The sequence below is a fragment of the Labeo rohita genome, chromosome 3 (assembly GCF_022985175.1).
Source record: "Labeo rohita strain BAU-BD-2019 chromosome 3, IGBB_LRoh.1.0, whole genome shotgun sequence".
Classification (NCBI taxonomy): Eukaryota; Metazoa; Chordata; class Actinopteri; order Cypriniformes; family Cyprinidae; genus Labeo; species Labeo rohita.
This window is the reverse complement of record NC_066871.1, coordinates 25470402-25487079: the sequence shown is the minus strand read 5'-3', so window position 1 is coordinate 25487079 and position 16678 is coordinate 25470402. Positions and strand designations below refer to the sequence as shown.

Sequence of the window (16678 nt, the reverse complement as noted above, 5' to 3'; positions counted from 1 at the left end):
TGATTAGCTGGTTCAGGTGTGGTAGTACATAAGGATGGCCCATTTTGAACCTCATAGAATGTGAGGGGAAAAAAACAATTTTATGACAGTAACGTGACAGCTTGAACCACCGGTAGGTCATTCTGAGGAGGTTTTCATGAGAATGCAAGTCCATTCTTTGCATTCTTTTTTTTACTTGCTAAACAGTGACAGCATTCTTCTGTGGTTGAGGTAGCCAAAATGTCTGCAGTGAGTGACAAGGCTGTTTGACGGTCATTTAGTTTTCATTTGTTCATAAAACATGGTCAGATTGTATAATGTGACAATAAGTAACAATTTTGTTTTCCATTCTTCTATAAAACAAACAAACAAACAAACAAAAAAACCCTAAATGACTGATATTAGTAATGGAGTGATTACATCATCACTGATCTTTGTAAACATCAACAGCTGCCTGAGGGGAAAACTTCAGGTGGGGTGGATGCAAAAGGACCTGATTAAGGAATGAGTACTTATACTTCACAGACCATTAGAGAATTGACTGTAGAAGAAACAGCACACTCCAGAAGAGAAGAATGAAGTTGAACACAATTTTTTGTGTGGCTGGAGCCATACTTCTCAACATAGCAGGTAAACCCACAAATACTTGGCTTTTGATAAATTACTAATGTTTATATTTAAAGTATGTTTAAAACCTTTTAACTGTCACCATGCCACCTGTAGAATATTTTTGTTGATTAATTACAGCGAAATTCTATTCTAAACCTTCTTGAAAATATCATTGGAAAGATCTAAGACCAGATACCATGACATTATTGTATATTATCAGTCTGTGATTTTCTAATTTACTTTAGATGTAATATAGCTGATCAGCTAAGAACAAATAATCTTTCATTTATCTGAGGAATAATAAGGTTCTTTGCCATATTAGTTTTAGTTCATCTTTTAATAAGAAAACTCTGTCACCCAACTGATTCACTTTATTCATTTATGAAATCATGTATTCATTTTGTTAATAAAATGTGTTAAATGTGATTGTTTTGTAAAAGTCAAACAATAAAATGTTCATTAAAAACAAATTCTATTAGAAATGTATTTTAATAAATGTAAATTGTTAGCTGAATTTAGTAATTTCTTTTCATAATTTTAAATAATAATGTTCATGCTTAAAAATATACATTTATTAGCCTATATTTACCCCTACATTTGATTATTGTAGTTGCTTTCCAGATAGCAAGCAATCACTGAAACAATGTTAAGTCAATGTGGATGCATCAATGCTAGCTGAATTTAATGTTACAAAGTGACACTGGTTCAACATCACTTCTGCACCTGCAATTAATGTTAAAACAACAGTGACATTTTAACAGAAAATCAATGAAATGTATCTATGTGTGCTTTAATATCAGTATGATTTCAGTTAACATTTGAAGAGTTTAGGTGCAAAAGCTACTAAATCAATCTGAAGTATTTCTTTAAAATGAGCATTTCTTTCTGGCTACTTTGTATGGGTTTCTATCTGATTGGGCTGGGGCTGGAATTTAGCGAGTTTGAAGTAAAAGTATTTGATGGACGTATAATATGTGTCAGGAGCATTCACTCAGTATCATTATCTCATTTTTGACTGAGATGGCTTTTAGCTGGTTTTACATCTGAACTCTCTATTTGTAAACAGAAGCGCAGTGGCAGGTGCAATCTTTTCATACCCAGTCTTTATTAAACACACTTGAAACAGCTTATTAGGGTCACAAGGATCACTGAAAACTTCCAGGCAGGTGGGTTGGAGCTAAACTCTGCAGGAAGGTGGCACCTCCTTCTAAAGGAAAGACCTCAGGGTGTTCTGCAAGCATTGAGTACAGATATAAGAGATAGGCTGTGCACAAGTGTGTCATTCTTGCTCATATTCATGTCACTTGCACCTCAAGACATGTTGGAACTTTAGTAAATTCCTAATAAATTTTACAGTTACACTTTATTTTGATATTATTAAGGCTTCAAGTGCATGCCGCTGAAACCCTTTTGTAATTGTTAAATTGCTCATGGATCAGCAATCTCCACGTATAACTGATCGGGCAGACCAAACTGTAAGTCATAGAGACTTGAAACTTGGAGGGACTTGGAGTACACACACCGCCTACAACGTGACCCAGTCTCACCCGAATTGGCCTGACGGGGGTGCTACAGCGAGCAAAAGTATAAAATCGCTCATAACTCAGTTGTGAGCCTTGCGAAATTTTCATGTATTTTGCATTTTTTGAAAAACCTACTTTTGCAATCTAGGATCGGAACTAACTCCCGATCGGAACCAAACCAGTGCAGAAAGATTCTCTGGAGAGTGAATATCAATTATTATCAAAAAAATAAAAGTTTAACTTTTGACCCACCATCGCAAAGGGGCACCAAAATGAAAGACGCAGGACCACTTAGTAAAATGCCTATAACTTGGTGGCACAATAAAAGGGAAAAAACATAAAAATGGCTACACATGCACAACCATTTGTCCTATCAACATGAAAAAAGCTGTGCATGGTCTTGGCCCAAAGTGCCACAAGTGTCTACAAGGACATTTGCATATCTTGAAAAACATGGCCACCATTGGCCGATGAATTTTGAGCACCTGTTAGACAAGGTTAACGGAGGCCGTTCAGAATGAAATTAGGGGGGGCTTTTTCGACTCACGGCCCCAAAAGTCTGAGAGAAATTTGAAAGAAATTGGCCACTGGGGGGCAATATCAAATTTTTCGAGGGCAAAAACTTGATATTCGCATCATACGATAGAACTTCTCGTTCCGGACAACTTTGCCTCTAGAACCACTGCTGTCAATCAAATCGTTTTTTTAAATGATTGAGAAGATGCATGCAAAAAAAAAAAAAAAAAAAAAAAAAAACCCTACTTGTAGCGCATTAGTCCTAGGTGGAAAAAACCACTGCAACATTTTTTTTTTATTATTGATAATTATTGGCCTAGAGAGTCCAGAGAATTGCACTGCAATGTACTACTTTGGAAAACTATAATGGGGTCGTTTAGAAAAGGGGCCTATCCAAATTGACCCAAAATCCTGTAAAGCCTAAAGGAAAACTCAAAACTTCACAAAACCTGCTGAGCACATGCAACAGGTGACTCTAAACAAGCATGCAAAGTTTTAAGGGGATCAGACCACAGCTGGAGCTATAACAGTCATAAACGTAGGGTGTCACAGGGTGTCGGTGCAAATGCCTCTTGTTTACTTTAAAGTGGAGTCACGTCAAGAGTTGTCAAACTGAATTGTGGGTGAGGTTGAAAACTTTTCAATCGCCTATGCAGGTGTCAGCCAATCAGATTGCAAATCTACTAATGCAGACGTTGGCCAATCGTGTTTGTGTCGCGGTTCAAGCTGGATATGATTGGCTGTTGTCACGAAAACCTGCTGAGCACATGCAACCGGTGATTCTAAACAAGCATGCAAAGTTTTAAGGGGATCGGAACACAGTCATAAATGTTAAAAAACATTACAAAAATATTTCTTTAGTAAATTACCTGGTTTTGCCAAAAATGCTTTTTTTAAATCTATAATTTAGGAGGTTACAGGCTTGGTCTTTTTCCATGTTTGCTTAAATGCCTTAAAGCGTTTGAACCCCGGTACTTACTGCTTGCAGCTATATTTGTTATTATTATTACGTTGCATCTACGTCAACTAACTCTCCTTAGAGTATTAGCTGAATATTGGTAGACTTACTTTTAGGTTAGGGTTAGCAGAATAATTTTGCAAAGTTACTTATAGTCAATAGAATGTATGTTGGGAAACCATCACAGTAAAACGATAGCAGATATTAACCAGGTGGAAATTAATATGCTACTGATAGTCTAATAAGAGTTAGTTGACATAGGTGCAATGATACAGTACTTGAAGTCAACAGAATGTCTATAGTCAACTGATGCAATATTACTGAAGTTTAAGAACTGAATCTTTTTCTTTTTTTTTCCTCCTAATAGGCTGCCTGGGTCAATCAGATGGTAAGTTTTTATAATCTAAAATAATATTAAGTCAGACAGAGAGTTTTATTTTGAATGTGTTGTAGTTTTTTGAGTAAACAGGGAATTCCCATATATCATCTTTCCTCTCATCAGTATGTGGTCAAGCCCCCCTCAACACCAAAATTATTGGAGGGCAGAATGCAACGGCAGGCTCTTGGCCGTGGCAAGCCAGCATTCACGAACTGTCCACTGGACGCTTTTATTTCACCGGGACTCTCATCAATAAAGACTGCAGCTACCAGTCTCCAAAAGTACAAAGTGCTTTTATGAATTTCAAGTGTCGAAATATTGTATAGTGTATATGTAGAGATGTGGATTCATAATAGTGAAAATAAAACTGACTTGTATTTACAGCATCAATGTTTCTGACATTGTGATCTACTTGGGGCGTCTGACCCAAAATGGCTCAAACCCACATGAGATATCCAGGACAGTGACTCAAATCAAACATCCTAATTATAACAGTCTTGGTTACAGTCTAGCACTGTTCCAGCTCTCTTCTTCTGTGAATTTCACTGATTACATTAGGCCAGTCTGTCTGGCGGCTGCCGGTAGTGAGTTTCCTGCTGGTACAGAGAGTTGGGTCACTGGATGGGGCTCGATCAGTGCAGAAGGTGAGAAACATTGTTTCAAAATGACACCCAATCAAAGTTCTTAAATTTTAAAGAAACATGATGAAGCATTTTATAATGTTTCCACTGATTTATGTCACTATTTCGTGTGACAGTATTACAGCTTCCAGACATACTGCAGGAGGTGGAGAACCCTGTTGTGGACAACACTGAATGCAATAATTCCTATGGAGGCATCATTACAGACAAGTTGATCTGTGCTGGATTTTTAAATGAAGGAGGGAAAGCACCATGTAGGGTAAGACATCAGTCACTCATTTCATCAGGCCCTGTTTATCCAAAACATGCTTTTCTTTACAAAAGTGAGAGACTAGAACTGTTATCTCAGTCTTGTTTTATCTGCTGTGTCTCTCTACTGCATTACCACATCTCTTCTGTTACTGTAGAGGTGTAAATATAAAGTGTTTGTTTTTGCAGAGAGACTTTGGAAGTCCACTGCTCATTAGGCAGGGCTCCGTATGGATTCAGTTTGGAGTTGCAGTCTTTTCTCGTGGATGTGGTCTACCCGGTTATCCTGCTGTATACATCAGAGTGTCTGAATATCAGGACTGGATCAGTAATTACACAAGCAGCAACGAGCCTGGATTTGTCTCGTACCCTATTGTTCCTGTCATTGTTTCTGTCCTTGATGGAGGTTCAGTCAACGTCCTCTCATTTTCCATTGCTCTCACTTTCTCCATTATCCCTCTCATCTTACACTTTTTTTAAAGATTGTGTGTCATGATACTTTTATGGATACACTTCTGTAGGTGAAGTAGGTGGTGTTGTTTTTTTTCTTCAATATTAACCTTCATATTGATTTGATTCCGGGGTAATTAATGTGTTTATAGAGTTTGAAAAAAGTCCACTGAGAGGATTCATTGTAAGTGCACAACATTTAACGTGTGAGAATTAAAATGAAAACAAAATCAGTACCTGTTAAAACTGATCATATATATATTTTACTGCATTTTCCTTGAACTGATGATTTACTATGTTGAATAAACAAAATAAAAATGGTTACAATCCCTGGTCTAGGGTGTGAGGAAAAACTAACATTAAAGTGGTCTTTGTACACCCAAAGGTCTTACAAAAGTATAACAGATTTATTGTCCACATATATATATCCTAAATGTATATTATTTTGGACTGGCCGCAATAACAAACGCTGCTTGAAAGTTTGTGAACCCTTTACAATTTTGTACATTTCTGCATGAATATGACCTAAAACAGAGACAAAGAGAAAAAACTCCCGATATGCTTTTCTATATAGCAACTCAGCCAAAAATGAGCTTCAGGGCACATTCCTGATGCATTCTTTACTTCTGAAGAAGACATTGGCTGTTTTTCAGTTTCTCATTGCCAGACTACCTTGAAACAACGAAGTCAGAGACAAAGGACAAATCAAACACAGCGCTACGATTGGTCGAACTCTTCTTTTAGTGAGAGGGACACAAACAAACAAAAATAGGAGACCAAAATATTGCACACAAAATATTGAAATTGCCTTACCCGCACAGCTCTTACCATGGTCTCCATTAAAATGACATACTAAAAAAAGGAAAAGCATTATTTTTTCCCAATGGAAGTTCCATGCACCAAAGGTCAAGAGTCTGATTTTGAATTTTGGTACTTCATACTAAATTTGCTGTACAGTGTTATGATAATAGGTTAAAAGTCACATTTACACTTTTATTTAGTAAAATAGTTAACATTTTGCAGATTCTGCAAGGTCTATGTAAACTTTTGACTTCAACTGTATGTAAGGGACGAGAAAGAGTGAATGCAAAACATACCCAAGTCAATAAATGTAATTTTATTTTTAAAGCTGCATAAACCTCATTCTAAACATTCAATACACTTAAATATTTCAGTACAAATGAACAATTATAAAACACATGAAAAGAGAGCAAACATACTGGAAAGGAATCCAAACAAATCCTACAATAACAGAGGGCGCACCCATAAACTTCTTGCCAAAGTACAGACTGACTTATTAGAGCAGGGTGTTTGTTTTTTAAAGAGTTTGTTGTGAATTAATGAGCTACTGAACTTACAGAATACACTGTACAAAACAAGGCACTCGCCGCCTACTCACTCTCTCCATCATCGCTGATGATTCCCTGCAGGTTGGCCCAGGCTGCTGATCTCCTGCGGCCTGTGTTTGTGTGGCTCTCTCCACTATCAGAGTCTGAGTCCACAACACGTTTATACGCAGAGGGGGGCGGGGAGACATTCTGTGCTGGGGGCCATGCTGCTGCTGCCGCTCTCCTTTTGGGACGTCCTGAAGAACAAAGTGTCATTTTATGAGGTTTAGCGCTGAACAAGGTAAAAATCACAACTCAGGGTTTTCTCACATTTCAAATGGAACTTCAAATATATCTTACCCTGAGTGGTGATGATGTTGGTGACATCCAGCTCAGCCAGTTCCTGTGCTTCTTCTCTCTTTAGACGAGCTTTCTTACACTTCTCTATTGAGGGTTGACCTGGAACAGACAAAAATTCTTTAGAATTTAGGTAAGGCCCTATGAAATCAGTTCAATCTTTTCCAAATTCTGTGCTTGTTGTTTTAAATTTTCTGAATTCTGTTTTAAAGGGGTCATGAACTGAGAAAGCAAAATTCCCTTGATCTTGACATCGTACTATAAAGTTATCCAGTAAGTTTAAGGACTCAAAACTTTCTTGTTAGTCTAAAAACAGCTTATATTAAAGTCAATCTGCTAAAACGACAGGTTGTGGAATGTGCCACTTTATCACGTGATTGTATGACTAAACACCACCTGTGCAGAAGATGATCAACGGCTTCTTCTACATCACTGCCTGTTAAGCCACGCCCACCTTACAAAAGAGGCAAACACGGTCTATGCAGAAACCAAACGATAAAGATGGCTCTAAATACAAGACAATGCTGTGCAATCGCCAAGTTGCGGAAGAACAGTCTTTGCATCACCTTCCTTCTGAGCCCTACATTAGGAAAAAGTGGATGAACTTTATTTTTAATTAAGTTCCAGACTGCATCAGTAAAGAACTTCATTTTACCTTGGATTTGTTTACAAACAAGGCACAATTGGACGCAGGATTTTCAGAAAGATTGAAATTAAAAGACAATGCTGCGCAACTAGTCTGAAAAATAGTCTGAAAACGTATTATAGGTGTACCGAAGTGATTCAGGATAAGCTAAAAACACAGTTTGGAAAATTATTTCATGATGTACTCACTTATTACTTACATTTTGTAAATTATGAAAAAAAAAAAAAAAAAGTTACAGACTGCAGCTTTAAGGAATGCAAATATTCATATGGCATTGCAGCGATTCACCAAATTGTGTTCTTGCTCCTCCGTGTGTTCACAAATGCACACTAACCTTCCACACCCAGCTCCTCCAGCTCTTTTTTCAGCACAGCCACTTTTGCCTTTACTGATCTGCAGCCGTCTAACAGCTTCTTGTAGTTCCGTCTCACTCCACAGAGGGCGATGTAGCGCTTCAGCCTGGAAACAGCCTTATTCTCCTCATCCTAATGATGACAAATAATTCTAATTAATTAATTAATCATTAATTGTCTTGGTGACATTCAAATGTTAGTTTAAATATGGGGCATATTTTTCTAACCATTTATAAACAGTATTTACTTCAAACAGAATCAATAACCTTTGTCTCATGACATTAAATGCAGACCAAAAGCACATGCTTTACTGTCAAGTGAATCCCACAGTACTGACATTTTGGTTCTTCTTTACCAATCAATAAATGTCCATGAGTTCATCTAGTATGTCCAATACGACACCTTGTATACACAACTTTAAAGGAATTTACAGGAATAAATATATTTTGTTCCTACAACAGAATTTACATTTGGAGTACCATTGACTGCTAAGTTATAACAAATCAAGGAGAAGAGTGCATAAAAACTGAGTTACAAAAGGCATTTGTGATTGGCCAAACTGAATCAGAACTTCCAGGGCAAGAATCTTGACAACATTCGTTTGTTTGTTCTTATTTCCAGTCAGGTAGGTGAAATATCTTAACTGATACTGCTCGTATGCATCTTTACCATCTATTAACTTCAGTTTGTCAAAATATTGCACCCTTTCTTGTCCTTCTCTAAATGATTTCGCAGCTTCCACACATTTTGGGATTTGTAAGGACTTTTTAATGTTTCTGAAAGAGGTATCTTATATTCAAGGCTGCCAACCCAGAAACAATATACAGCACTACTGAATTTTGCTATAAGTTTGATTGCAACATATAATTCATTACCGTTAATAGTAGGGGTGTAACGATACATGTATTCGGACTGAACCATCATGGTACGGACATCTCGGTTCGGTGCATGAGGCCTTACAATGAATACAGGCAATTTACCCTCAATCCAGAAGGGGCGCCCACAGTAATGAAACGCTGTTTGATAACCGCCCGCAGAACAACAGCGAATGCTGTGAGTTGTGCACTTGAAAACAAAGACCACTAGACGGTGATCATGTGCTGATTTCTGAATGTGCCTCTCACTGACAAAATGAGTATACTTTAAGGCTTGTGCACTCAACTGTTTGCAAAATGGACCTTTGTACTCGTGTATCCTACCTCTCTCATTCGGCACAAGTCCAAATATTCCATAATATTTCCATATTTGCGATGTATCTGAATGCTAAACTATTAGGTAATTATAGGCTTTGTACTTCAGTTGCATTCCAACGGTGACAAAGAGGCGGGCGTGCTTACAGTCATGTGAACAAGTTTGGACACCCTATTAAATTTTATGGTTTTCTGTATCAGGACATAATAAAAAATTATCTGGTCCTTGGCAGGTCTTAAAATTTGGAAAATAAATCCTCAGATAAACATCATCACATGACATATCACACAGTGTCATTATTTATTTAAAAAATACAGCTAAGAGGGAAAGGCCATGTGTGACGTTAGCACACCCTATGAGTCAACTGCCTGTAGCAGCAATAACTTGAAGCATTCATTTTCTGTGTGACTTTATCAGTCTCTCACATCGTTCTGGGGGAATTTGGACCACTCTTCTTTTCAATGTTGCTCCAGTTTATTGAGATTTGTGGGCATTTGCGTATGCACTGCTCTCACCACAGCATTTGAGTCAGGATGAGCTCTGAACTTTGACTGGGCTGTTGCAACACCTTAATACTGTTCTTTTCAGCCATTCTGTTGTAGATTTTCCAGTGTGCTTGGGATCATTGTCCTGTTGCAAGACCCAATTTTGGCCCAACATTAGATGTCGGACAGATGCCCTCGCATTTGACTCTAGAATACTTTGATATACAGAGGAGTTCATGGTCAACTCAGTGACTGTGAGGTGCCCAGGTCCTGTGGCTACAAAACAAGCCCAAAATGATCAGCCCTCCTCCAGCATACTTGTCTTTTTGTATGAGGTGTTTGTGCTGATATGCTCTTTAGGTTTTCACCAAACTTGGCGCTGTGCATTATGGCCAAACATCTCCACTTCGGTCTCATCTGTTTAAAGGACATTATTCTAGAAGACGTGTGTTTTGTTCAGATGCAACTTTGCAAACCTAAACTGTGCTGCAATGTTTTTTTAGACAGAAGATGCTTTCTTCTGCCAAGCCTTCCAAACATGCCATTTTTGTCCCATATTTTTCTAATGATATTGTCATGAACTTTATCATTTAACATGTTAACTGAGGCCTGTAGAGTCTGAGGTGTAGTTCTTGAGTTGTCTGCCATTTCTCTGAGCTTTACACCGTCTGATCTTGGGGTGAATTTTCTGGGACGACCACTACTGGAAGGAGAGATGTTTTAAATGTCTTCCACTTGTGAATAAACTTCAAATTGTTTGGAAATGGGCGTATTACTCCTCTCTGAGTGATGGCAGCAACAGTTGCTTCTCTAAGATGATTGCTGATGTCTTACCTCCTTGGCATTGTGTTAACACACACCTGAAGGCTCCAGACCAGCAAACTGCCAAAGCTTATGCTTTTATAGAGGCGCTCAGACTTGCTGATGATCAGTTAATCAAAGGTATTTGATTAGCAGTGCTTGACTGTTATTTACCCTCTTAATTCCAGTGTTAACAGTAAGGGCATCCTAACTTTGTCACACATGGCTTTTCCATTTTGGCTTTATTTTTGTTCAGTGAATAATAACACAGTGAAATTTGTCATGTGTTGTTGTTCATCTGAGGTTTTATTTTCGAAATTTTAAGAGCGGCCAAGGACTAGTTTTGTTTTAATGATGTCCTGATACAGAAAACCATGGAATTCAATAGGGTGTCCTAACTTTTTCACATGACTGTATGTTTGGTTCACTTTATTTTATTTAGTAAAGTACCAACTGCACTGTCAAGGTAACAGTGCTGGAACTCATATGTTTTGTGTGTATCTGTATGCGTATGTGTATGCGTATGTGTGTGTGTGCTGGCGCGCTCACTTCAGCTGTTTCCTTATACCAGCAGAATTAAATTAAAACACTCCATTTATTGTCTTAATAATAATGCAAAAACTGTAAAAGGTCTACTTTTATGTTTGTACACTCACAATGAAAACAAAACATTGTGATTTTGTAAAATTAAGAAAACAAATAGGATGTCGCTTTCTGCCATTTGATTTTCCTTTCTGTGAACAAATTAAGCGCGTCACAAAAATTAACTGAACCTCAGCATATATAGGCTACGTTACGTATCGCACTTTTTCCCTTGTTTATCTGTTAACTAAATCAAGCATATTTCAAGTATTTATTCCTTGTACGCGCATATATATATATATATATATATATATATATATATATATATATATATATATACACACACACATATATATAAAACATTATAATATAATATAACATTATAACATTATAATTTATATAACATTATAATTTAATATAATGTTTAGTATTTTCACATCTAGGTGGAAAACATTTTTAATTTGAAGTACTGTGTGTTCAAAATAAATGAAAATAATTTAGCATAGTACATTTGTTGCTTTTCCCTGGTTGTACCGAAATCATATCGAACCGTGACCCCCGAACCAAAGTACGTACCAAACCGTGACATTTGTGTATGTTACACCCCTAGTTAATAGTGTTCATTGTCTGTTCATTAACTGATCTTTACCATACATCTCTGCCATATGTACATCAACTTGACATAATCTTCACTAGTAAGCTACAACTAAATATATTGTAGAAACTTTAATATTCTGTAAAGCTGCTTTGCAAGATTTGTTTTGTGAAAAGCAGTATACAAAAAAACTTGAATTGAACTGAATCAAAGATACAGTAAAACAGTAATATTTCCAGTAATATAGCTGTCTGTGTTCATTTTTTGTGATATGAGCAGTTCTCAAATTCATCTTGCCTTTCCTCTGGTTGTGCTTTCCCTCTCCTCGCTGTGCTTTTTCTTTGTCCCGCTTTTCTTTCCCTCCTTCTTGTCCTTCTCTTTTTCATCCTCGTCCTCCAGCGAGGGAAGAGACGAGGAATCAGAGTCCTCTGCTGCCTCCTGATTGTCCTGCATTTTCTCCTCTGACAAGAAAAAGATTGATTAACAATATAAAGAGAAAGGTTTACCAGCAGTGTTGGGGGTAACGCATTACAAGTAACGCAAGTTACGTAATAATATTACTTTTTTCAAGGAACTAGTAAAGTAACATTACTTTTAAATTTCTAAGAAAATATCTGAGTTACTTTTTCAAGTATCGCCAGTTACTTTTTTCCCCCATTTATTGACTGACATAGTCTCCTGTGGGGAAATTGGGAGAAAACATGATTTTACTGTATTATAGACTAAATGTGGACATGCATTAATTCATCTCACTCACAAAAACAGATTCAGTATTCCTCAAAATGAATAAAACAGTGAAATGCAAACTCAGAATATGACTCAACCAATAATTAAATATGTAAAATAAAACAAATATCTTTTATGTATTTAATGCCATTTTATTAACCAGTGTCTTTGCTGCTGACCTTCGATGATGCAATTCAACCATACTAAAAAGCAAAAATTACTTTAGATGGACTAACATTTGTGCTTCATCTTCATAGCTGAAGAGTGATCTCCTGCATAAATGTATTTTTCTTTCAGCCTGAGGTGAATTCATTTCACTTTTGGTGTAAAAGGGCTTTTACATTAGAATTGTTTTATATTAAAAACAAAGAAGCAAGTCCTGCCCAGATTTAAAAAGTAACGCAAAAGTAACATAACACATTACTTTCCGTAAAAAGTAACTAAGTAATGTAATTAGTTACTTTTTCTAGGAGTAGCGGAAAATTGTAATGCATTACTTTTATAAGTAACTTTCCCCAACACTGTTTACCAGTACACCGACTTTGACCTCTGAGGGATTCTTACCATCTTTCTCCATCTCTTTGGAGGATAAATTAGCAGCATCCTCTTGTTTATCTTTTTCATCTTCACTGTCTCCACTGCTGTCATTTTCAGAGTTGCTCTTGTCTTTTGTTTTAGCGCTCTCGTTATTCTCCTCTTCACTGTCAGAGCTGCTCCCAAAAACTTCTCTTTCTACTTCTTTCACAACATCCCTCTCAACTGGCTTCTTTTTGCTGATGTCTTTTCTTTTGCTCTGCGTCTTCGCTTTGCTCTTCACTTTTTCATCCTCAGAATCACTCGAAGCCGGTTTATCACTGATGTCCTCCTCACTGTCCGAATCCGTTTTCTTTTTCTTGTGTTTAGTTGGTTGTTTTTGCCTTGCCTCCTCCTCCTCCTCCTCCTCATCAGAATCCTCCAACTCCTCATCTTCATCACGTTCTATCATCTTCCCTTTCTTCTTCTGTCTCTTTTTCTTACTGTCCTTTTCCTGTGTTCTTTGTTTGCTCGGTCTCTTTTTCTGTGTTTTTTTCTTAATGTTCTTTTTCTCTTGCTCCTCCTCACTGTCTTCACCCGTGCCTTTATCACTTTCAGCTTCTTCCTCTTTTTGTTCTCCCTCATTCATAGCCTTCTCTATTCCAGAGTCAGGCGAATCTGGGCAAGAGAGATTATAAAGTTACTCACGTGAGCAAATAAAACAAGGACAAACTCCATAAATACTACTTACCTGGAGAAGACTCCTCCAGCCGTGACCTTTTTGTCTTTCCCACCGTTTTATTCTCTTCATCCCCTTCATCATCATCATCATCATCATCATCTTCCCTTTTCCTTTTGCTCTGGCTCTTTGATGCATTCACACACTTAATAAGAGGCTCATCATCACTGCTGCCCTGGAAATTAAAACAGGTTTAACACTTTGTTAACCCTTGGCAAATCACATTTCTACCAGAAAGGTAGTAAGGACATTGTTAAAACAGCCCATGTGACATCAGTGGTTCAACTATAATTTTATGAAGTTACAAGAATACTTTTTGTGTGCAAAGAAAATACAAATAATGACTGTATTCACAGTTTCTTCTCTTACAAATTATTGAATAAAGTTGTTATTTTTGTTTTCTTTGTGCACAAAAACTATTTTCATAGCTTCATAAAATTATGGTTGAACCACTGATGTCACATCAACTATTTTAACAATGTCCTTACTACCTTACTGGGCCTTGAACATGTCAGTTGCATTGCTTTCATCCCGGATTTCATCAAAAATATCTTTGGTGTTCTGAAGATGAACGAAGGTCTTACTGGTTTGGAACATTAGGGTCAGAAATTAATGACAAGAGTTTTCATTTTTGGGTGAACTATCCCTTTAATTTATTTAAAAACATTGACTTTTAGGCCAACTTTTATCAGCTACCCAAAGACAGGCAATTTATTCTAAAGAGACTTTCTGTGTTTGCATCAATAACCAAAGGGCAGCACTTAGGAAAAGGTCATTTCTAGACATGCATGTTAAGATCACATTAACTTAAGGTTTCTTCCTCACCTGCATCTTCAAAAGTTCCTCCTCGACAATTTTCTTCATCAGCTGTCTGTCCTTGCTGTTGAGCGACTCTCTCCCTACCTTTTCCAGGTATCTCCTCCGCAGAATGCCTAAAGTCAGTGAACTGAAAAGTAACAGAGTAACAGTAAATTAAACATGCAAATAACTGAATTGCAAATCTCATTCTGATTGACCAATATAAATCAATAAAAATGTCACATGACAACACTATAGGCTAAACATTTTGTACACCGCAAAGCGTTACAAAACACAAGCACATGTCCACTTTACAGTTTCTTGTGCATGGACACGAGTGATGTGATGGCACAGAGACATTTCTGAGCTGTCCATCTGTCAAACCGCTCCAGCATGCAGTATTTTCTCCAACCTCTTTTACGTAAGCTGCGTCACACATCATTTACGACCACATTATTTACGCTGCCTGCAAACTAAAGCGTTTTCTATTGTGATGTGCACATCTTCATGCAACAATCCTACACTAACCACGCTGTACATCTGTTTTTTTTCCTTCATGCCACTCACTAGCTATGTAGGAGACCCGACGTAACGTTACGTACCAAATTTCTCAAAATCAGCCCTGACTTACTAACATGCGTGCTTTAATGTGTAGGATGATAACATCCATTTTGAGAGCACTTTCGACTCTGCGGTTCCTATAGTTTACCTGAGGTCCGAACACTTGTGCAGTTCTTTCACAACGAACTTTCGGATCGCGTCCTCTTCTCTGGCCATGTTTTTTACACATTTGCGCCACTTTTTACACCACTGCGTACTGTGCGTGCGTGCGTACTATGCGCGCCACCCTACCTTGGCGCGCTTTGCTGTGCACGGCTACGTCGCTTTACGTCATCGCGCACAATTTCCGATAGACGTGTGCACTAGTGATGGGAAGTTCGGATCATTTTACCGACTCAGTCCTTTGAGTCTCGTTCAGCAAAATGAACGAATCTTTTTTCAAGTCATTTCGTTCATTACGTTCATTTTAGCAAAATATAATTAAAATGTTATGTTTTACCTCCCTAACACATCTACTGCTTACACAAACGTTGATCACACTACAAACAAAACAAAACTATAATGCTATAAGAAACAGAAAAGATTCATTCATTATTTACCTGGGTCTTTAATCTATGATTCGCTCACCTGGCCTCTTATCTGACAAGTTTTCGGGTTTGAGTTGTTTGTTCATCACGTGACAGCCCAATTAGCTAACCTATGCAGCCTGAGCCGGAAAGAGAATTGATTAGTTCATCTCTCGAGTCCTCGGGTTTGAGTCGTTCGTTCATCACGTGACATCCCCGTAATGTTAACCTATGCAGCCTGAGCCGGAAAGAGAATTGATTAGTTCATCTCTCGAGTCCTCGGGTTTGAGTCGTTCGTTCATCACGTGACATCCCCGTAATGTTAACCTATGCAGCCTGAGCCGGAAAGAGAATTGATTAGTTCATCTCTCGAGTCCTCGGGTTTGAGTCGTTCGTTCATCACGTGACATCCCCGTAATGTTAACCTATGCAGCCTGAGCCGGAAAGAGAATTGATTAGTTCATCTCTCGAGTCTTCGGGTTTGAGTCGTTCGTTCATCACGTGACATCCCCGTAATGTTAACCTATGCAGCCTGAGCCGGAAAGAGAATTGATTAGTTCATCTTTTGAGTCTTCGGGTTTGAGTCGTTCGTTCATCACGTGACAGCCCCATAAGGTGAACGAACGACTCTAAAACAGGTGAACTAATTCCAGTACAGAACCTAATAGGATGTTGCGCATGCGCGACTGAACGAATCTCTCCCCGAGGCGACTCGTTCGTCCCGAGTCACATTAAAGATTCGTTCAAAATGAACGAATCGTTCAAGAACGACCCATCACTACTAATAGACAGAGCATCATATCATAGCTGTAGAAAGCGGCTTATGCCAGATTATTAAAACCGACTTTTCCTCTATCTTTTTTTCGTTTTGCGAGTTTATATCTCGCAATATTTCGACTTTATAAACGGCAATTGTGAGTTTACATTTCGCAATTCTGAGAAATTAAGTCAGAATTTTTATGTTAATTCTGACTTTATAACTCGCAACTGCAAATTTATATCTTAAAACTCACTCTAACTCGCAATTGCGAGTTTATATCTTCCAATTCTCACTTTATAAATCGCAATTCTGACTTTATATACTCGCAATTGCTTGTTTATATGCGAGTTTTTAATCTTACAAATCTGACTTT

The 16678-nt window shown here is 37.7% G+C and overlaps 2 protein-coding genes across 2 annotated transcripts; one reads left to right on the top strand and one right to left on the bottom strand.

Moving 5' to 3' along the window:
• Window positions 1–554: 554 nt before the first annotated feature.
• LOC127163259 (serine protease 27-like) lies at window positions 555–5371 on the top strand. Its single transcript, XM_051106413.1, has 6 exons — window positions 555–609; window positions 3953–3973; window positions 4088–4235; window positions 4304–4620; window positions 4722–4864; window positions 5044–5371. The coding sequence occupies exons 1-6, from the start codon at window positions 555–557 to the stop codon at window positions 5332–5334; spliced, it is 975 nt and encodes a 324-aa protein (XP_050962370.1). The 3' UTR covers window positions 5335–5371.
• Window positions 5372–6406: 1035 nt separating this feature from the next.
• On the bottom strand, window positions 6407–15281 carry hirip3 (HIRA interacting protein 3). Its single transcript, XM_051106703.1, has 8 exons — window positions 15128–15281; window positions 14446–14566; window positions 13633–13795; window positions 12933–13559; window positions 11940–12103; window positions 7970–8120; window positions 6993–7091; window positions 6407–6889 (listed from the first exon to the last, which is right to left on the bottom strand). Exons 1-8 carry the CDS (start codon window positions 15193–15195, stop codon window positions 6696–6698), a joined length of 1587 nt encoding a protein of 528 aa, XP_050962660.1. The 5' UTR covers window positions 15196–15281; the 3' UTR covers window positions 6407–6695.
• Between the last annotated feature and the right edge of the window lie 1397 nt (window positions 15282–16678).